The following is a 23,203-nucleotide window of genomic DNA, read 5'->3' on the forward strand; positions in this document are numbered from 1 at the left end:
TCCGTCTTTGTGGTGATCTGGGACAAGTATTGTTCCAACCTTACCATCCCCGTAATGATGATGAAATTCGTAAAGCCATCAAATACTCCAACGTAGTCATCAACCTGATAGGACGGGAGTTTGCAACTAAGAATTTCACCATTGCTGATGCTAATGTTGAAATTCCCGCAAGACTTGCCCGTCTGAGCAAAGAGATGGGAGTTGAGAAGTTCATTCATATTTCTGCTCTCAATGCAGACCCAAATCCTCCGGTATGTTTTAGGGACTATTTCATAGAGAACTTGAAATTTTACATCCAGTAAAAGTGTCTTGAAAGAGAGATACAATAATTCACTCATTCAGAGATGTCCATAAAAACATGTGGTGATTATTCAGAAGCCACAACAAGGAAAAAGAAAACTCCTTTTTTGCTTTTAACCTAACCCTATAATAATGCTGGTCTCTGCTCATTTGTGAAAACTCCTTTTTCCATTTGACTTAACCCTATAATAACACTGTTCACTGCTCATTTGTGGCAGCTCCTTTTTGTAGCAATTCTTTATTGTCATGGCTACTGGACTAGTACCAAACATGTAAACATAAGAAGAGAAGAAGATTGACAGTCAAATGTGTTGTGTTTCAATTGCAGACCTACTACATCTCTGGTGGAAGTCAATTCTACCGCACCAAATATCAAGGAGAGAAAGAAGTGCTAAGAGAATTCCCAGAGGCTACCATATTCCGACCTTCAGACATGTATGGATCAGGCGATAAATTCTTGAGGTGAGAAAATTGCTCTGTGCATAACTTTTTTTTTCTCTCTCTTTCAAAGAGGTTTGACAGAGGGAATTGTAACTTCAAAGGTCTTATCATCCCGATGTATCGTAATTTAAATCTTGTTTCCTTAATATCTCGCTAAATACTTCACTTTTTACACTTTTTACAAAACTAATTGTATCCACCTAAAGCTCAGATGATACTTTTTAAGTTAATTCACTTTATTTTTTATTTAATTGATGAAAAAATAACAAAATCACTTAAAAACTGAGGAGGTATAAATTTAGGTAGCAAAGTAAAACGGCGGTGTTGCCAAACTCCGTTGGAAAAATGGTGATGAATTACAATCTCTCGAGGATTTGAAAAAAATAATAATAATAATAATAAAAAGGTTATTGATCTATGGACAAAATCTAAAGTCCCTAAAACAAAAACAGCAACAAATCCAACACCTCTACTACCGCAGTTATTAGGTGGTATTCAACTGTGCATATCTCTTTCTCTCTTCGCAATCACAACGAGGAATTTCGGAGGATCAAACTGGAAAAAGAGATTGATGATTGGGCGTTTGAAAGCCGTACAGATAAACAATAGGGGAAGGAGAGAGAAAAGCCTTTCAAAAATCGTGGAAAATGAAAAATGAATGAAGACGTGAAAACGTATGAATATAAAATGAAGAAATACGAAGAAAATTGCGAAAGATATGCAGATAGGAAAACAGAAAACAAGCTGGGTCCGTCCCTCCGGGAATTTTTTAGCCCGTACGAAGAAAATTGCGAAAGATATGCAGATAGGAAAACAGAAAACAAGCTGGGTCCGTCCCTCCGGGAATTTTTTAGCCCGTAGTTTATTCGATCGTGATTAAAGAAAATCAGTACTTATGTACCTACCTAATTTGTTTAATATTCAGTTTATTATTATTCTTGATTTGATTTTTCGATTTTACTTTCATGTAATGATTTAAAATCAAGACTAGAGCCCGTTCTCCCTTTATTCCCAATATAAGGTTCAAGTCACCCATCCATTTATTGGCCTTCCTCGGCGTAGCTTAACATAGGTAACGCTAAAACCGGTCTTAAATGATCGACTGAAGTGTTATCCAAAACTTTCTCGCTTTGAGTTCATAGGTCGTCGCGACAAATTTCAAGATCAGACCTCATTTGTGTGAGAAAATGTGAAAAAAACCACTCTCAAATCCATGTTCAGATTCTCAGAGGACTCCCAACTACATTTCCAATGTGACATTGCTATCTGTAAAGGTAAGTGTCAGCCAATACAGGGGCAGGGGTTCGTATATTCGTAGAAGCTTAACCCATCCTTTAGGGCTGTTTTCCCAAGACCTAAGGTCAGCCGCTCACTATCAGGTGGACCTGACAGGCGGACCTTTTCAGCCGTACCTAAGCCTCGGAGTGGGCTTTTTGTGTATTGGAGTTGAGATGATTCCTAACTAAGCTCGAAGAACCGAGCGATCTTCAATAAATTTTCGTTAGGTATTGTCCATGGATATCTTGTAGAGGATTAACTAACCCTACTTACCCTACAGGTTATTATCAAATTATGTCCATTATCGGACTTTAATAGCTCCATGGGATACAAATGAGAGAGTCGCTTCTATGCCAATAAAAAATCCATGAAAAACAATCTTTCAGGATCGGTCTTATCAACTTGAGTCCCAGAGGATGCAGGTAGAGTTGCTTAAATGGGCAAACCCAAAATTCTGGGTGGAATTAGGTGTTAATATCCAGAAAATAGAATAGAATCGAATATACCTGGTTTATCCTGCTGGGATAGGACTGAAAAGTCCCTCTGACATTTTATGGGGAACACATTTTCTATTTCTTACAATTAAATATATAGATAGTAGGTACAAGTTTAATTCATTTATTTCCAGAATTAAGGTAGGCTTACCACAATTGGTCAGGTAGGTAAGGTATTCGGAAGATGGTCTCTTGTCAATCATCTACCCTAGTGCATTTTTTTTTTTTTTTTTTTTTTTTTTTTTCAACAGGCAAGAATAAGAAATGGGTAGACAAGATTCATGAATCTTCAATGAGATCTGGAGAAAAATCACCTCTGTCATTTCTGTCAGTTTTTTCCAAGACGTTTTTCAAGTTCAGTAACTCAGACAAGATTTCCCAACTTTTTTTGGTGCTATACCAACTGACTTGGCGGGGAACATTTGCCATATATTTATGATAGAAAATTGTGTAATGTTCACAGCAGTTTCTCCTCCTCTTCTTCCTCCTCCTTCTTCTTTTTCTTCTTCTTCCTTTCCTCTTTTCTTTTTTTTACCATCGCAGAAAAATTCCGAGAGTGTTTCTCGAACTAACAATGTTGGCAACAAGAATCCTAAGAAAATAATGGGAAAACGTGCTAACATGCACCATAATATTTATGATAGAAAATTGTGTAATGTTCACAGCAGTTTCTCCTCCTCCTCCGTCTTCTTTTTCTTCTTCTTCTTCTTCCTTTCCTCTTTTCTTTTTTTTTACCATCAGAAAAATTCCGAGAGTGTTTCTCGAACTAACAATGTTGGCAACAAGAATCCTAAGAAAATAATGGGAAAACGTGCTTACATGCCAGGTTGAAAGAAAAATGTCTAAAACAATTTGCAAGCAGGTGTCACGTCAGTCGTTTGTATGGGAAAACAGGGAAATCTATTGGAATGCTCGGTGAGAACCAGGTTATTTTCACCAATTTCCATTCTGCTCTTCTCCTGAAGTGAGGTTTTTTCTAATTCTCTGTCACTTAGTCGATCACTTTGCTTGGTTTCTTTATAAACCAAGGGAAAAATCCTAGCTCTTAGAAGGCAGACGCACTACCAATCAAGCCAACAGGGCTGGTAGGGTAAACCCTTTACCTCTGACAAATTGAGTGTGCCTAAGGGCATATTAAGATCTCTTCCATTCGACCCCAACAGTTCCTCCCAACTGTTTTGTAACAGGTTAATGGTTGATATACAGCTCATCATTCATCACCAATCGGTCGTTTGTATGGGAAAACAGGGAAACCTATTAGAATGCTCGGTGAGAACTAGGTTATTTTCATCAATTTCCATTCTGCTCTTCTCCTGAAGTGAGGTTTTTTCTAGTTCTCTGTCACTTAGTCGATCACTTTGCTTGGTTTCTTTAGAAACCAAGGGAAAAATCCTAGCTCTTAGAAGGCAGACGCACTACCAATCAAGCTAACAGGGCTGGTAGGGTAAACCCTTTACCTCTGATAAATTGAGTGTGCCTAAGGGCATAATTATGATCTCTTCCATTTGACCCCAACAGTTCCTCCCAACTGTTTTGTAACAGGTTGATGGTTGATATACAGCTCATCATTCATCACCAATCAACGTTTTGGTTACTTCATCATGAGACCTGTCTTATATATTCTAACCAGGAGTTCAGGAGATTATGTCAGGGGTCAACCCATCTTCAAATTCCTCAGAGATATAATGAACTTGGTCCTCATATACCTACATATTATATACTAGACTGGACTAGATTAGATAGCTATGGCTATAACTACAGATATTTTGTGTATTGGGGTCGAGTGGATCAGAGCACATCTCATGTCTTCAGACATACTCCATTCGTCAAGGACTCAAGGGTAAAGAAAGGGTTCGTCTTTTGCCCTTGGGATCAATTTTGAAGAAACCCATTTAACTGATGAGAAAAGACACAGAGACACTCTAGACTGGACAAAATAAATGTCTAAATACCTACAAACATAACTAGATAATATTATTTTGACATGAAAAATATATTACACCTAGAATTTCAAGAAATTCTATATTGGACAGTATAGGTACCTACCTAATAATGTAGAGTTGTAGACTAATGTTCTTGTACCTTTTGGTACTTATGGTTCCAAATTTCCAATAATTTTATAATCCTAGTAGCTTTAAGGTGCCCTCACTTAGTAACTTCAATTATTTTTGCACAGAACTGACCGTTTATGTTGTGTGCATCGTAGGAAGGTAAAGGTAGGTTAGCTTGGCATGTCATATTATTTCATGCCAAATACAAGACCAGCCATGCCAAATACAAGATCAGCCATGCAGTGATTCACTCCGTTATTTTTAGAATGTAGGTACCACAATAGTAATTACACCTACACCTCCTATTCCTATATGTATACTACGTAGGTATACCTGTACAGATAAAATATAATTATTTATTCCTACACAATTAGAGTACAAACAATGAATTATTCATTGTGATTCTAAATTATAATCAGTGCTACCATCAAAACATCTTCCCATTTCATGTCATTTATGGTCCAACTTGATAAAGAGAACCAAAAAGGCAGATATATTTTGCAGAACTTCAAAGAATTATTACAGTTTATTTATTAAAAGCCGACATGTTCATAGAGAATCATGTATAATGTAACGGATTGAGATTGGTACAACACAACGTATTCGTTTTAGGGTCCTCTGAGTCCAAGAAGAGGTATTTTTGGAACGGTAAACGGTTAAGAAAAAGGTATCGAAAGAAAATATGGAACTTAACCCCCATCAATGTGTTTTGCGACGTCTCGACATTTTTTCTCTCCCCCCTAATGCACCCAATAGAAAGTTGTGTGATGTTCACGCCATATTTTCCCGTTTAAGATTATATTCTTATCCACCCCCGTTTTTTAACTTTCTATTTTCGTTATAGTTTATAGGTGTATTCTTATTATTTTCTGTTTAAAATTTGATATTCTTGATATCTTCTATCTTGACCTGAATTTTCTTCTCCTTCCTACGTCTATTTATTTTAGCTTTCGCCTGAATAGATAGGTATCCGTTTTATATCTGATCCCACCTTTTCTGCCTTGCTTGCTTTCAATCAAAATTTTCTTTATATAGGTACCTACATATTTATACCTAGGTACCTATACCTGTACAGAACATAATTATTTATACCTACACAATTAGAGTACAAACAATGAATTATTCATTGTGATTCTAAACTATGATCAGTGCTACCATCAAAACATCTTCCCATTTCATGTCATTTATGGTCCAAATATCTTTGACTCCGCGAATTACGCAGATTGGCTCATTCGGTCTTCTGAAAAAATTGAATCTGACGCTTACTACAGGAGTACGAACATTCAATAAAATTATAAAACTCTACCTTTTACCATCCGTTTAGTAGAGTCGGAGAAGCTTAACCCATTCTTTAGGGCTGTTTAGCCCTCAGATTGAGCTTTTTGTGTATTACCACCTGTTTAGTAAGGCCAGTCTTCAGCATCCCAGTAAGTGGGTACATCACAGATTACTTTGTCGGCAGATGAGCTTTATGTAATATCATTTTATTCAATAATATTACACATCATCAATTCAGAATCTACATAGTTACTCATGTATATAGCTAGGTACTTCAGTACATACATAGTTACTTATGCAGGTACCTATGTACTCAATTCAGTAGGCACATAGTTACTCAGTACCTACATAATAGGAGCTACTCACATTTCAGCACCTCACCAGCGCTACTCAATTGACTCATTGTTTCAGCGTGAGAACCGAGCATTGTTCTCGCCCACTCTCGAGCACTTTTCCAAACGGTGAAAAATGAATGGGAAATTCTTTTGTATCCTCGAAGCTCCCATTGTATTTCGCTACGCTAGAAAGGAGTCGCTAATGTTCTGGTGATTTTATTTGCCAGAAGCTGATGGAAACGGGGTGTGTCATGACTTTGAGATCACGACGAAGGAGGAGGAGGAGCAGAAGAAGAAGGTGATGAAGAAGGAGGAGAAGGAGAAGAAGAAGAAGGCGAAGAAGGAGGAGGAGGAGAAGAAGAAGAAGGAGGAGGAGAAGAAGAAGGAGGAGAAGTAATGACGAAAGGAAAACATCTCGTTTTGTACTCGAGAGACAAAAAGTCTGGGAAGTGTATTTGGCATCTCCACTAACGAAAAGAACTAAAATGGAGAAAGAAGAACTACTAGGAGAAGGAGGAGAAGAAGAAGGAGGAGGAGGAGAAAAAGAAGGAGGAGAAGAAGAAGAAGAAGAAGGAGGAGGAGAAGGAATGACGAAAGGAAAAAATCTCGTTTTGTACTCGAGAGACAAAAAGGTCTAGGAAGTGTATTTGGCATCTCCACTAACGAAAAGATCTAAAGGTGGATTTCCACCAACGCGACCTCTGTCGTGCGACAAAATCGCGCGACAATGTCGCGCGACGTCACCTGTTTTCACTTGCGGTTGAGATCGATGCCCTCCCGGAGCGGATTTTGTCCTGAACCGATAAGGTTCGTTTTCGGAACGGCTGGCTTTCTCCTATCCTGTCTTTCTACTCTCTTCGCTTTCGGAACGATGAGACCCTAGCAGTTATAGTTCCCTCTATCAAGCTTCTTAATAAAAAAAAAACTCAAGAGGTTTGATAGAGGGAACTGTAATTGCCAAGGTTTTATAGGTCCGAAATCGAAGAGAGAAAGAAGACAGGATAGGAGAAAGCCAGCCGTTCCGAGAACGAACCTTATCCGTTCAGGATAAAATCCGCCTAGGACGAGAATCAAACCCGCGATTTTAGTGCTTACAAGGCAGGCGAACTACCCTCTAGTCTAAGGTAACTAGGCTAGATAAGAAAAAGTCAACAGGGAAATATCTGAAGAGGCAGTTCTCAAGAAGAAAAGAAAATGAATTATGTAAAGCCCTCTCTCTATGCCTCTATTCTTCCCAGACTAACGAGAAAATCAATTGCTCAGATTTCACTCTGGCATAACTTTATGATTGTTATTGGGACGTTATGTGTCTTTGTTATTCTTGTTCGTTATAGAAAGAAAATACTGCTTTGTGTTTTGTCAAGTCACAATTTTAATACGTAACATCATTACAAGTTTCTGTGCTAATATTTTTCTACTACTGTTATGTAGGTATTGGATCGACCCTGTTTATCCTTGTTGATGTTGTTGATATTGTTGATTGACCGGCCGTCAATCGACGAGATGAATCTATGTTATCGAGGAAGTGTGGACGGTTCAGTCGACATCGATCGACTGCCGTTCGACTATGTGTGGACACACCTTAATACCTACTTTTATTACTGCCACTGATCGCTACTCTTTTCGTCCCGAAAACGAAGCGAAGGAAGTGAGGATAGGAGAAAGCCAGCCGTTCCGAGAACGAACGTTATCTGTTCAGGATAAAACCCGCCCCGGGCGGGAATCGAACCCGCGACCTAGCTCTTACAAGGCAGACGCGCTACCCTCCAAGCTAACTAGGCTGGGATCATCACAAACAGCTCTCTAACGTTCTCTCCTTATCTTTTGATTTCAGAAACGTACGGCATTCGCGTCAAGTCTTGCTTTGCTTTCAACAAGAAAAACAGCAGTGTTCCCCTCATTGAAACAGCTAGGGATGTAGGGAAGAGATGATTGAGGTAGGAAGATAAAAAGGGCATAATATAAAATTGAAAGGTTTTTCTTTCCTTGCCCTCTTCACAGACCATAACATCAGTTGCAAAAGGTTGAGATCGATGGCCTCCCGGGGGCGGATTTTGTCCTGAACGGATAAGGTTCGTTTTCGGAACGGCTGGCTTTCTCCTATCCTGTCTTTCTACTCTCTTCGCTTTCGGAACGATAAGACCTTAGCAGTTATAGTTCCCTCTATCAAACTTCTTAATAAAAAAAAAAACTCAAGAGGTTTGATAGAGGGAACAGTAATTGCCAAGGTTTTATAGGTCCGAAATCGAAGAGAGAAAGAAGACAGGATAGGAGAAAGCCAGCCGTTCCAAGAACGAACCTTATCCGTTCAGGACAAAATCCGCCTAGGGCGAGAATCAAACCCGCGATCTAGTGCTTACAAGGTAGGCGAACTACCCTCCAAGGTAACTAGGCTAGATAAGAAAAAGTCAACAGGGGAATATATGAAGAGGCAGTTCTCAAGAAGAAAAGAAAATGAATTATGTAAAGCCCTCTCTCTATGCCTCTATTCTTCTCAGACTAACGAGAAAATCAATTGCTCAGATTTCACTCTGGCATAATATTATGATTGTTATTGGAACGTTATGTGTCTTTGTTATTCTTGTTCGTTAAAGAAAGAAAATACTGCTTTGTGTTTTGTCAAGTCATAATTTTAATACGTAACATCATTACAAGTTTCTGTGCTAATATTTTTCCTACTGTTATGTAGGTATTGGATCAACCCTGTTGATCCTTGTTGATGTTGATATTGTTGATTGACCGTCCGTCAATCGACGAGATGAATCTATGTTATCGAGGAAGTGTGGACGGCCGGTCGACTATGTGCGGAAACACCTTAATACTTACCTTTATTACTGCCACTGATCGCTACTCTTTTCGTCGCGAAAACGAAGAGAAAGAAGTGAGGATAGGAGAAAGCCAGCCGTTCCGAGAGCGAACGTTATCTTTCAGGATAAAACCCGCCCCGGGCGGGAATCGAACCCGCGACCTAGCTCTAACAAGGCAAACGCGCTACCCTCCAAGCTAACTAGGCTGGGATCATCACAAACAGCTCTCTAACGCTCTCGCCTTATCTTTTGATTTCAGAAACGTACGGCATTCGCGTCAAGTCTTGCTTTGCTTTCAACAAGAAAAACAGCAGTGTTCCCCTCATTGACGAAAAAGGGTAAGCACATGAGCTCTGAAATTTTATACCCTTCATCCTGGTACGTAATCCCATTCAGGTGTTCTCGTCCATTTAACCCCCGCTTTTTACTTTCCATTACATCATGCATAGAGAACCATGTACATATAATGTAACGGATTGAGATTGGTACAACACAACGTATTCGTTTTAGGGTCCTCTGAGTCCAAGAAGAGGTATTTTTGGAACGGTAAACGGTTAAGAGAAAGGTATCGAAAGAAAATATGGAACTTAACCCCCATCAATGTGTTTTGCGAAGTCTCGACATTTTTTCTCTCCCCCCTAATGCAAACAGAAAGTTGTGTGATGTTCACGCCATATTTTCCCGTTTAAGATTATATATTCTTATCCACCCCCGTTTTTTTTAACTTTCTATTTTCGTTGAAGTTTATAGGTGTATTCTTATTATTTTCTGTTTAAAATTTGATATTCTTGATATCTTCTATCTTGACCTGAATTTTCATCTCCCTCCTGCGTCTATTTCTTTTAGCTTTCGCCTGAATAGATAGGTATCCGTTTTATATCTGATCCCACCTTTTCTGCCTTGCTTGCTTTCAATCAAAATTTTCTTTTTTGGAACCTATAAAACGAGACTTGAGGCAGAATTCAAAAGGAGAGGATAAAATGCTTTTGCGTACAAGTAGAGTTGAATACAAATAATAAATCCTCACACTCAAGTCTATAATATAGCCATTTACGTACATTGTATATGATGTATAATATACCCATTTACGTACATTATTTCCTCAAATGATTCGAAGCCGTATAGTTTCAAATCATTTGAGTTCGTCAAATTTTTCGACCCGGCCCGGGAATCGAACCGGCATTTGAGTACCTGGGTACTTCCTCACCCCCCATAACCCTTTAAGAGGTTTGATGGAACTGTAACAACTGAGGTCCTATCCCAAAATCAAAGAAAGAAGGAGTACAGGATAGGAGAAAGCAAGCCGTTCCGAGAGAGAACCTTACCTGCCTGCAATAAAGTTCGCTCCGGGCTGGAATCGAACCCGCGGCCTAGTGCTTACAAGGCAAACGCGCTACCAACCAAACTAACTAGGCTGACTTCCCACATTTCAAATGCTTTGGAAGGCAGGATTCTCACCCAACGCAGTGAGCTCTTCCGCACCCAACGAAGAATAGGATAGTAAATATTGTATCTAGATCCTTACTGAAGAGAAATGTACCTATTCTGAATCTTTGCTGAAGAGAAATGTATTGTGAAATTGTCATGTTTACCTTTTCCAGATGTCCTGTGAACCCTCAAGTGATTACTCCGTTCAAATATGACAACAAACAGGGTCACGCTGACGCCACTCTCAAATCCATGTTCAGATTCTCAGAGGACTCCCAACTACATTTCCAATGTGACATTGCTATCTGTAAAGGTAAGTGTCAGCCAATACAGGGGCTGGGGTTCGTGCTACATTTCCAATGTGACATTGCTATCTGTAAAGGTAAGTGTCAGCCAATACAGGGGCTGGGGTTCGTATATTCGTAGGAGCTTAACCCATCCTTTAGGGCTGTTTGCCCAAGACCTAAGGTCAGCCGCTCACTATCAGGTAGACCTGACAGGCGGACCTTTTCAGCCGTACCTAAGCCTCGGAGTGGGCTTTTTGTGTATTGGAGTTAAGATGATTCCTAACTAAGCTCGAAAAACCCAGCGATCTTCAATAAATTTTCGTTAGGTATTGTCCATGGATATCTTGTAGAGGATTAACAAACCCTACTTACCCTACAGTAAGTCTCCATGTAACATTTTGGTCTTGGTGTGGGGTTAACTTAAATATCTACCTAAATAGGTATTTTCATGGCCTCCCTAGAAGTGTCAAACATGACTGCTTAACCTCGGCGAGGGTCAATGGTCCATGATCTATGGTCGCCTTTGTGGCTGCTCACTAACTAATCCGTTTCGTCATTCCCACCGCTAATGTTATGGTGATTTTATTTGCCAGAAGCTGATGGAAACGGGGTGTGTCATGACTCATGACTTTGAAATCACGACGAAGGAGGAGGAGAAGAAGAAGAAGGCTATGATGAAGAAGGAGGAGGAGAATAGAAAAAAGGAGGAGGAGAAGGAATGACGAAAGGAAAACATTTCGTTTTGTACTCGAGAGACAAAAAGGTCTAGGAAGTGTATTTGGCATCTCCACTAACGAAAAGAACTAAAATGGAGAAAGAAGAACTAATAGAGGAAGGACAGTAAGGAGAGAGGAAGAATGAAGAGAAGGAGTGTGAAGGAGGAGAAAGGAGAAAGGGAAAGGAAAGGATAATGAAAAGAATGAGGTATAGAAGAATGAGAAAGAGGAGAAAAAGAAAGAGGAGGGGAAGAAGAAGTAGGAGGAAGAAGAGAAAAAGAAGAAGGAGGAGGAGAAGGAGAAGAAGGAGGAAGAGGAGGAGGGGAAGAAGAAGAAGGAGGAGGAGAAAAAGAAGAAGGAGGAGAAGAAGGAGGAGAAGAAGAAAAAGAAGAAGAAGGAGGAGAAGAAGAAGGAGGAGGAGGAAAAGAAGAAGAAGGAGGAGGAAAAGAAGAAGAAGAAGAAGAAAGGAGGAGAAGAAATCAGAGGAAAAAGAGAGAATAAGAAGACGAATCAGGAGAAGAAGAACTAATGGAGGAAGGAGAAGTAGAAGCATGAGAGGATGAGGAGGAGAGAAGGAGGATGGTGATAAGAAAGGAAAGAAAAAACATTGAAAGAGGAGGAGAAGAAATTGGGAGGAGAAAAAGAAGGAGGAGGAGAAGAGAGAGTAGAATTTGAATGTTAATTAGTGAATAGGAAAACATCTCATTTTGAATGTAGATAGGTACTCGAGAGACAAAAAGTCTAGGAGGTGAAACTGGCATCTCCACTAACAAAAATTCCAATGCGCTTCTGTGTCTGAGTTGAGAGAGAGTAGGCGCTACATAACAGAACTTGTGTTAAGTCCAGTACTGACTGGGGGCTGTCTGGAGAAAAATCACCTCTGTCATTTCTGTCAGTTTTTTCCAAGACGTTTTTCAAGTTCGGTAACTCAGACAAGATTTCCCAACTTTTTTTGGTGCTATACCAACTGACTTGGCGGGGAACATTTACCATAATTATATTTATGATAGAAAATTGTGTAATGTTCACAGCAGTTTCTCCTCCTCTTCTTCCTCCTCCTTCTTCTTTTTCTTCTTCTTCCTCTCCTCTTTTCTTTTTTTTTACCATCAGAAAAATTCCGAGAGTGTTTCTCGAACTAACAATGTTGGCAACAAGAATCCTAAGAAAATAATGGAAAAACGTGCTTACATGTCAGGTTAAAAGAAAAATGTCTAAAACAATTTGCAAGCAGGTGTCACGTCGGTCGTTTGTATGGGAAAACAGGGAAATCTATTAGAATGCTCGGTGAGAACCAGGTTATTCTCATCAATTTCCATTCTGCTCTTCTCCTGAAGTGAGGTTTTTTCTAATTCTCTGTCACTTAGTCGATCACTTTGCTTGGTTTTTTTAGAAACCAAGGTAAAAATCCTAGCTCTTAGAAGGCAGACGCACTACCAATCAAGCTAACAGGGCTGGTAGGGTAAACCCTTTACTTCTGACAAATTGAGTGTGCCTAAGGGCATATGATCTCTTCCATTCGACCCCAACAGTTCCTCCCAACTGTTTTGTAACAGGTTAATGGTTGATATACAGCTCATCATTCATCACCAATCAACGTTTTGGTTACTTCATTATGAGACCTGCATGTCTTCTAGTCTAACCAGGAGTTCAGGAGATTATGTCAGGGGTCAGCCCATCTTCAAATTCCTCAGAGATATAATGAACTTGGTCCTCATATACCTAATACATATTATATGCTAGACTGGACTAGATAGATAGCTATGGCTATAACTACAGACATTGTGTATATTGGGGTCGAGTGGATCAGACTAGATAGATAGCTATGGCTATAACTACAGACATTGTGTATAAGGACTCAAGGGTAAAGAAAGGGTTCGTCTTTTGCCCTTGGGATCAATTTTGAAGAAACCCATTTACTGTTGGGAGAAGACACAGAGACACAAAATAAAAAAATGTCTAAATACCTACAAACATAACTAGATAATATTATTTTGACATGAAAAATATATTACACCTATAGAATTTTGGACAGTATACCTAATAATGTAGAGTTGTAGACTAATGTTCTTGTACCTTTTGGTACTTATGGTTCCGAATTTCCGATAATTTTATACTCCTAGTAACTTCAATTATTTTTGCACAGAACTGACCGTTTATGTAGTGTGCACCGTAGGAAGGTAAGGTAGGTTAGCTTGGCATGTCATATTTCATGCCCAATACAAGATCAGCCATGCAGTGATTCACTCCGTTATTTTTAGAATGTTAGGTACCACATTAGTAGGTAATTACACCTACACCTACTATTCCTATAGGTATACTCCGTATACTAGGTAGGTATACATGTACAAATAAAATATAATTATTTATTCCTACACAATTAGAGTACAAACAATGAATTATTCATTGTGATTCTAAATTATGATCAGTGCTACCATCAAAACATCTTCCCATTTCATGTCATTTATGGTCCAAATATCTTTGACTCCACGAATTACGCAGATTGGCTCATTCGGTCTTCTGAAAAAATTGAATCTGACGCTTACTACAGGAGTACGAACATTCAATAAAATTATAAAACCCTACCTTTTAGTCCTTTTACCATCCGTTTAGTAGAGTCGGAGAAGCTTAACCATCCTTTAGGGCTGTTTAGCCCTCAGATTGAGCTTTTTGTGTATTACCACCTGTTTAGTAAAGCCAGTCTTCAGCATCCCAGTAAGTGGGTACATCACAGATTACTTTGTAGGCAGATAAGCTTTATGTAATATCATTTTATTCAATAATATTACACATCATCAATTCAGAATTTACATAGTTACTCATGTATATAGCTAGGTACTTCAGTACATACACAGTTACTCATATAGGTATGTACTCAATTCAGTAGGCACATAGTTACTCCGTACCTACATAATAGGAGCTACTCACATTTCAGCACCTCACCAGCGCTACTCAATTGACTCATTGTTTCAGCGTGAGAACCGAGCATTGTTCTCGCCCACTCTCGAGCGCTTTTCCAAACGGTGAAAAATGAATGGGAAATTCTTTTGTATCCTCGAAGCTCCCATTGTATTTCGTTACGCTAGAAAGGAATCGCTGATGTTATGGTGATTTTATTTGCCAGAAGCTGATGGAAGCGGGGTGTGTGATGACTTTGAGATTATCACGACGAAGGAGGAGAAGAAGAAGGCTATGATGAAGAAGAAGAAGGAGGAGGAGGAGAAGAAGGCGATGAAGAAGAAGAAGGAGGAGGAGAAGAGAAAAAAGGAGGAGGAAGAGAAGAAATCAGAGGAAAAAGAGAATAAGAAGACGAATCAGGAGAAGAAGAACTAATGGAGGAAGGAGAAGTAGAAGCATGAGAGGATGAGGAGGAGAGAAGGAGGAGGGTACGAAGAAAATTGCGAAAGATATGCAGATAGGAAAACAGAAAACAAGCTGGGTCCGTCCCTCCGGGAATTTTTTAGCCCGTAGTTTAAAGCTTAACCCATCCTTTAGGGCTGTTTGCCCAAGACCTAAGGTCAGCCGCTCACTATCAGGTGGACCTGACAGGTGGACCTTTTCAGCCGTACCTAAGCCTCGGAGTGGGCTTTTTGTGAATTGGAGTTAAGATGATTCCTAACCAAGCTGGAAGAACCGAGCGATCTTCAATAAATTTTCGTTAGGTATTGTCCATGGATATCTTGTAGAGGATTAACTAACCCTACTTACCCTACAGTAAGTCTCCATGTAACATTTTGGTCTTGGTGTGGGGCTGGGGTTAACTTAAATATCTACCTAAATAGGTATTTTCATGGCCTACCCTCGAAGTGTCAAACTTGACTGCTTAACCTCGGCGAGGGTCAATGGTCCATGATCTATGGTCGCCTTTGTGGCTGCTCACTAACTAATCCGTTTCGTCATTCCCAGGTTCTTGTCCAGAGATCCCCTGTGATTCCTCATTCAACTATCAGATAGCTGGCTTCCCCCAGGCTCAACAGCTACCACCCAAGGACATCTACAGTGAGACCCCACCTGATGAAGGTGTACTGATGGCCAGCACGAGTGTGTTTGTGCTGCAACCTGGCGAGCAACCGAGTAAGTAGAAACAGAGCCTTTTCAGGTTGAAAAAGATTTACCGGTATGTTTTAACCCTTTCACTCCTAAAGGGACAATACGTCTCACAGCAACATGATTTTTAAAATGGGATGTAGGTATCATCCCAGACCTATCGAAAAAATTCCGTTCTCAGTGTTTTTAAACGTTTCCTTTGTGATCTTAGACGTCGTTAAAATTCACTTAGCTAACTTGTCTGGTTTTGTCTCCAGGTCGATTTTTGTTCAGCATATTCCAAGAAGGACATGAAACGTTGTAGAGGTCTTATTTAGAGCCCAAATAATAATGCGTGATGAGAAAATTTAAAAGATTCTTCCTAAAATAAGTCGGGGTGAAAGGGTTAAATCGCTTTATCTCCGGATCTAGAAGTCGTAAAAGAAAAAGAAAAATTCCCTAGTTCCTCATTTTTTCTGCTCTTTGAGTTTGAAATCTGACCTAAGTAACCAGTTGGTCTATTGGTTAACTAAATTGGTTAGCTAAATCTTTCCAGTTATCGCTTCCCCAGATACATATGTCAAGTAAAACCAGGGCTAAACCTGTGCTTCAGTGAACTGTAGACCTCACTTGGCATTTTTTCTCTCTCTCTCGACTGTAGAATACTGTAGATACCTACAGCTACACATTTCACACAAAATATTAAGGTGCGTTTTCACCAACGCGACTTTTGTCGCATAGTGGAAACGTGTCGCGCGACACGAGAAAAAGTCTTGCGACCATGCGATTTCTATCCGATGAAAGTCGGTCCGGATCAAAGGAATGTCGCGTAGCAATGCCAGTGGAAACGTGTCGCGCGACTCTTCATTTTAGTTTGTTCCTTATTATGAGTGAGAGTGCTTTAATTTTTAACAGGTCACGTCGCGCGACAAATGTTGCAAGTGAAACAGGTCACGTCGCGCGACAGAGGTCGCGTTGGTGAAAACGCACCTTTATGCTACAGTTTCGAATTTCCGAATGGATTAGGTACTACCTACTATTTCAGTGAATTGTACATCTCTTTCCGAAAATTTTGCTCTCGAGTGAAGATTCTTGCTTTCAAGTGAATCCTTTTGCTCCAAAGTGTAGATACTCTCGATTGTAGATACACCTACACAGCTCACACAAAATATTATGCCACAGGTTACAGGTTACACAGGTATACAGATTGCTACAGTTCCTAATTTCCAGATTAGACTCTACGGAATATTATGGTTCATATTGGTTCTGCTGGTGTCTGTCAGATCATTGATACGCTGGCCTTGACCATCCCACACGATCAAATTACCGCGTTTCCTTTCGAACCCGGCGACCCACGCAATGTGAAACCAATGTCAAGACCACAGCACACTTCAGGGTGTCCAAACACGGCGGTCTTAAGGCCCGTTCCCATTTGTGGTTCGGAAAAAAATCGCGTCCTGCGTGGTGGGAACAGTCTCATTTAAATTGCATTGCCTACAAGGACATTTTGTGTCGTCAGGGAAAAAAATCTTGTTGTGTATAGTGCGAACACTCTCATTTAAATCGTATTGCCTACAAGGACATTTTGTGTCGTCAGGAAAAAAAAATCTATTATGATTGTTATTGGAACGTTATGTGTCTTTGTTATTCTTGTTCGTTAAAGAAAGAAAATACTGCTTTGTGTTTTGTCAAGTCATAATTTTAATACGTAACATCATTACAAGTTTCTGTGCTAATATTTTTCCTACTGTTATGTAGGTATTGGATCAACCCTGTTGATCCTTGTTGATGTTGATATTGTTGATTGACCGTCCGTCAATCGACGAGATGAATCTATGTTATCGAGGAAGTGTGGACGGCCGGTCGACTATGTGCGGAAACACCTTAATACTTACCTTTATTACTGCCACTGATCGCTACTCTTTTCGTCGCGAAAACGAAGAGAAAGAAGTGAGGATAGGAGAAAGCCAGCCGTTCCGAGAGCGAACGTTATCTTTCAGGATAAAACCCGCCCCGGGCGGGAATCGAACCCGCGACCTAGCTCTAACAAGGCAAACGCGCTACCCTCCAAGCTAACTAGGCTGGGATCATCACAAACAGCTCTCTAACGCTCTCGCCTTATCTTTTGATTTCAGAAACGTACGGCATTCGCGTCAAGTCTTGCTTTGCTTTCAACAAGAAAAACAGCAGTGTTCCCCTCATTGACGAAAAAGGGTAAGCACATGAGCTCTGAAATTTTATACCCTTCATCCTGGTACGTAATCCCATTCAGGTGTTCTCGTCCATTTAACCCCCGCTTTTTACTTTCCATTACATTATGTATAGAGAACCATGTATAATGTAACGGATTGAGATTGGTACAATACAACGTATTCGTTTTAGGGTCCTCTGAGCCCAAGAAGAGGTATTTTTGGAACGGTAAACGGTTGAGAGAAAGGTATCGAAAGAAAATATGGAACTTAACCCCCATCAATGTGTTTTGCGAAGTCTCGACATTTTTTCTCTCCCCCCTAATGCATCTTGTTGTGTATAGTGCGAACACTCTCATTTAAATCGTATTGCCTACAGGACATTAAAAAAAAAAAATCGGATGGAACTCACGACTAAAGGGAACGGGGTCTAAGAGAAACCCTTTTGAAGACTTTATTAAATTTATCAAAGTCCGTTTTACAAGATTAATTCCTACCCTCTATGGGGCCCCTAAAATATCGATCCCATAAATATGGAGCCTTACAATCTCATAAATATGGGGCTCCTAAAATCCGGATCCCATAAATATGGATCTCCGTCAGTTTACGACTCTGTTGATGGCATGTTGCATCGCTTGAGGTGAAGCATTTCCGAGAAGGTTTAAAATTTCCAGCAAGTTTATGGGTATGAGGTAACAACATACATAATAACTCGTGAAAATTTTAAACTTTCGGTTGCGTTTCAGAGAAGAACTAAAAACTTTGAATACAGTTTGAGGCAATTGAACAGTTGTACTGGGTGGTGGGGTTGTTGTTTGTCCTTTGAAAAATTGGAGAGAGAGAGAGAGAGAGAGAGAGAGTTTTTATATATTGCTAGAGGAAAAGTCATCCTAATAAATAAAAGTAGAGAATCGTTTTAATTTTCAATAGTTTTTATATATTGCTAGAGGAAAAGTCATCCTAATAAATAAAAGTAGAGAATCGTTTTAATTTTCAATAGAAACGTAGAAAAAGATATAACATTTTTTTGAAAATAAGAAACAGCGAGAAGTTATACTATGAAAATAACGCGAAATTCGACTAAATTGTTGCATATTGCATACACAGAATCATGTACATGTATGTCTGTCTGTTACGGCGCTGTTACTCTAATGGACCTTTTGTTGTCCTCTTTTCACAAAAACGACTTGACCGATTTTGATGGATTTTTTGTGGTTGTTGAGAAGAGTACTGAGGGTGACATAGGCTATTTGTCATATTCCATCCCGATTCAAAATGGCAGCACCTCAAAGTTATGACTCTTATGCCACGCTGATCCCGTACAAAGGACGGGTCAACCACTAGTAAAAAATAAAGAAACACCAATGCGGTGATATCGATAGCACGTTGAATGTGCCAGTTTTATCCATGGTTCACTTCAGTTGAGCAACGTTGCGCGTCGTTGGTATCCGGACGGGTGACCACTTGGAAAATGCGTGCTTCTAGTTTTTACCGGTCCCACTCAGACTAGGCGAGTAGCTTGTCGCGGAAGAGAGGGTAAAACTAGCGTCACTAAAAATACAGTGATGGCAAACTAATGAAGAAGAAGAAAAACGAGCCACCCTGTACGCAGTGTAGGAATGTAGGTGTTCATTATATTAAGTAGGTATGTATACCTACAACTATGTATCCAAAATAGAAGTTAAAAAATCAATAAATTTCAGTCCAAAGTTACCTACAACGAGTATGTGCAGCCATAAATCTCTCATAGCTATTACAGTATTTTGCATTACCTGTGTTATTATTTTCACTTGATGACAAGGCCGCTACCAAAGTATATTTCAAGTCCAAGGCTGGACTGAACAGCCGCCCCGGGCTGGTTATAATAAATCACAAGATCAGCTGGGAATGAATGAACTGTGCTTGTCTATAGACAGGGTGGCATTACTCCAGCACTTACAAGGCAAACGCTCTACTCACCAAGCTAACAAGGCTGGCTTATCAAATTTAAAAAAAGACCCACTGTTATCTTACAAATCAATCGAATCTGGGGTCTCCTGCTTGCAAGCCGAATGTGATACCCACTCGGCCACTTAGGTTGCTTTGTAATAATTCTGTCCCATTTTGTCAATTTCCAGTGGTGGGAGCGTCATGCGATGAGTTCGGCATCACTCCAGCCTGGCTGATGTACCTCTGTATCGCATTCGGCCTGATGTTCCTGATCATGCTCATTATCAATGTGTTCCTGTGCTCAGCTATGACTTGTTCTTGTGCGAGGACAGAGGTTATAGAGAAGGAGCCGTCCATTATTGAGGACTATGACCCGTATAGGAGCTGGCATGGGTCTCAGTATGGCTCGAGGTGAGTGCGGGGACGAAGAGGTTTTTTAGGGTGAAAAGGGCATTCCTCGGTCATTTCGCTAGTAAAAGAACTCGGATTTTTATAAGGCCTATTTTCTTTCCTACGTCACGTAGGAGTGAGCTCAACTCTCTACGCTCACTCTGCGTCAAGAGGGAGGGAGGGGGGTAAAAACTGTGGAAACTTCAACAAACATGACATCTACTGGAGAAACTACAAAGCTGGAAAAACAATTTTTGTAGTTGATGCTAATCAATAGACGCTTTTGAATTTAGGTAGGTAGTGAAATTATAAAAAACACGAATCCAGTTTACACAGGGTTTGCATCATATTATCCGCGTCGCAATGATAAACTCAGGTATAGTGTTGCACATTGCATACACAAGTTGATTCCAGGCGTTCATACAATTTGATTTTATCGTTCTCAATAAAAGCTTGTGCTTTATATTTTAGGTACCTATTTGAATTTGAAATTTTGAAACTATCCTGCTATGTGCTATCCTCCCATTGAAAAACCAATCTTCGACTGATGCCCTTTTCACCATTTCTGAAATAATGACCTAATACCTACTTAGAATGCTCGTATTAGATAGGTTTAATAGAGAACAAAATACCTATTAGAATAAGAGGAAAAGGCCGTTGTTTCAATAAAGTCGATCTTGCTAATTTGATACATCAGATAAAAGTGACAACGGACATCAGATCAAAGCGTTTTCGGACTGAAAGCTGAAAGGCTAAATTCTTGCTGATAGCCTTTTCTGGAGACATCGACAACTTAAAAAAAAATTGTTCGCCACATTTTGAGGCTCAGCATTAAATATTTTCTGTTCCGATTGTGTGTTGTGTGCAGCATTGGTCGGTCTACGCCTCAGTATTTACTCAAGAAAAACGGGAGCGCCAGCTCAGGCGAAAAATAAGGCGGACATCAGAAAACACCCCAAGATAAGGTGATCTTGCACTTTAAGATTATAGAGAATACGGTTGTAGTGTCCATTCCATCCGCTTGGAAAGATTGAAAGCCAGAAGCAGATTGTATACCTTCAAATGTGTCCACAGTCCACACATAGTCGACGGCTGGTCGACTATTTGTGGACACACCTTTGGGCTTTAGGATATAAGCTGCTCCTGGCTTTCTATTTTCCAGAGGCTGGCATGATCGCTATGCCCGTATTCTTTGGCACGATGTCTTGAACATAACTGCTCGCATAACACCCAGGTTATGAAGGTTGAAAAGAATAACTAGTAACACTAAAAAGTTATAATGGATTTGACCCACTGGAAAAAGGAAAACCTAGGAATACCACCTATCAACTTAGATCAGCCTGTTCCTAAACAGCTTTCTCTTTTTGAAATATGTAAGAAAAGCCTTTTTTGGTTTAGGATTATACAAAGCACGTTTTAGGAGTAATGTGGAAAACCAAACATACTCGTACAGACGTACTTAGATATCAAAATTTTAACTCTCAATGTAATTTTGAATGTGACCTTTGGATCCGAGGATAAAAAGAATATTCAACAAGTAAAAATAATCCTCTACTAATGTAATAATGATTGTAATAATTTGGGGCCTGTTATACTTAAATGCAATTTCAGCTAATTCTTAATCAGAGCACTAGCATGACCCTTGCACTCGGGTTAAGTTAAACCAATATCAAACCAAACTAACAATAACCACGTAAAATTGATATTATGTAGAAAATTTCGATTGGGATTCAACCCAAACCCTAAACTCCGTTAAATTGTTTAACTGCGAACACGAAAAGCCCACTTTATGGCTTATATGTAGGGGCAAATAGTCCTAAAAGTTGGGTTGAGCTTATACGAACCCGAACCCTTGGTAGCACTTTCCAAGCGAAGCCGTTTTACTCGCCCTGCCCGACACTTTTCTCAACACTCCCATAATACTATCCCTTCTCTCCCGCAGATACTCACTGAACGGCTAAACATACTCGTACAGACGTACCTAGATGCCAAAATTTTAACTCTCAATGTAATTTTGAATGTGACCTTTGGATCCGAGGATAAAAAGAATATTCAACAAATAAAAATAATCCTCTACTAATGTAATATTATTGTAATAATTTGGGGCCTGTTATACTTAAATGCAATTTCAGCTAATTCTTAATCAGAGCACTAGCATGACCCTTGCACTCGGGTTAAGTTAAACCAATATCAAACCAAACTAACAATAACCACGTAAAATTGATATTATGTAGGAAATTTCAATTGGGTTCAACCCAAACCCTAAACTCCGTTAAATTGTTTAACTGCGAACACGAAAAGCCCACTTTAAGGCTTATATGTAGGGGCAAATAGTCCTAAAAGTTGGGTTGAGCTTATACGAACCCGAACCCTCTGTAGCACTTTCCAAACGAAGCCGTTTTACTCGCCCTGCCCGACACTTTTCTCAACACTCCCATAATACTATCCCTTCTCTCCCGCAGATACTCACTGAACGGCAAGCCAGGCTACACCTCGGGCGGCTCCACAATGAACTCAACCCGCTCCATATCGACCAACTCCGACCACTATGCGATCGTGCATTCTCGGCCCGGCTCGCGTTACTCCGCCCCGGGGCATCACAAGAACGGAGTTACGCTTCGGCCGTCCTCGCATCTCGGCTCGCAGTACTCGGGGAAACTTTGACACGCCTAAGGGTCTCAAAGTCCCGCAGTGAGAGGATCTCGCCCCGCGCGAAGTGATAGTAGGACTGGGTGTTGAGGGATTGAGAACGATGCACTTAGGGGCATATGCTTGACTCAGAACACAAAAAGTCCACTCTGAAGTTTGGATGTAGGGCAAACAGCCCTTACGCTTATAACCGCTTATAAGCTAAACATAAAGAGCTTATAAGAATCTACGAATCTAGGGGCATAACGTATTAACACAGTTATGCTGAAATTGTATTCAGAAATAAGCCGAGGAGGATGAGGGAAAAAGCAAAGGTGTACCTACCTCAGTGGCGTAGCGTGGTCTAACTCCAAGTGTAGGGCGGACACTAATTTCTATCACAATATATATTATATATCTAATAAGAATACAGTCGAACCTGGATAAACGAGACCTGGATAAACGAGAAACCTGGATAAACAAGAAATTTTCAAATCCCCTTCATTTTCGGGCCAATGAAAGAGTTCAAAGCTATGTGACGTCAGACTTTACGCAGTTGTTTTTTTCGTCCACTAGGTAGCGCCAGTATGCAAGCACGTTTGCGGAGGAGCAGAACGAAATGCGCAGAA

The 23,203-nt window shown here is 40.0% G+C and overlaps 1 protein-coding gene across 1 annotated transcript in view; it reads left to right on the forward strand.

The window, feature by feature from the left end:
• LOC103524569 overlaps nt 1–22,963 on the forward strand; it is a 92,851-nt gene extending 69,888 nt beyond the window's left edge. The window contains exons 5-9 of the mRNA XM_008489596.3: nt 9,244–9,322; nt 10,586–10,725; nt 15,319–15,486; nt 19,745–19,967; nt 22,409–22,963. Of these exons, the coding sequence (XP_008487818.1) occupies nt 9,244–9,322; nt 10,586–10,725; nt 15,319–15,486; nt 19,745–19,967; nt 22,409–22,610 (812 nt within the window). The 3' untranslated portion in view covers nt 22,611–22,963. The remainder of the gene's footprint in view (nt 1–9,243; nt 9,323–10,585; nt 10,726–15,318; nt 15,487–19,744; nt 19,968–22,408) is intronic.
• Nucleotides 22,964–23,203: the final 240 nt, after the last annotated feature.

This window comes from Diaphorina citri, unplaced genomic scaffold (assembly GCF_000475195.1).
Source record: "Diaphorina citri unplaced genomic scaffold, Diaci psyllid genome assembly version 1.1 scaffold105, whole genome shotgun sequence".
NCBI lineage: Eukaryota > Metazoa > Arthropoda > Insecta > Hemiptera > Psyllidae > Diaphorina > Diaphorina citri.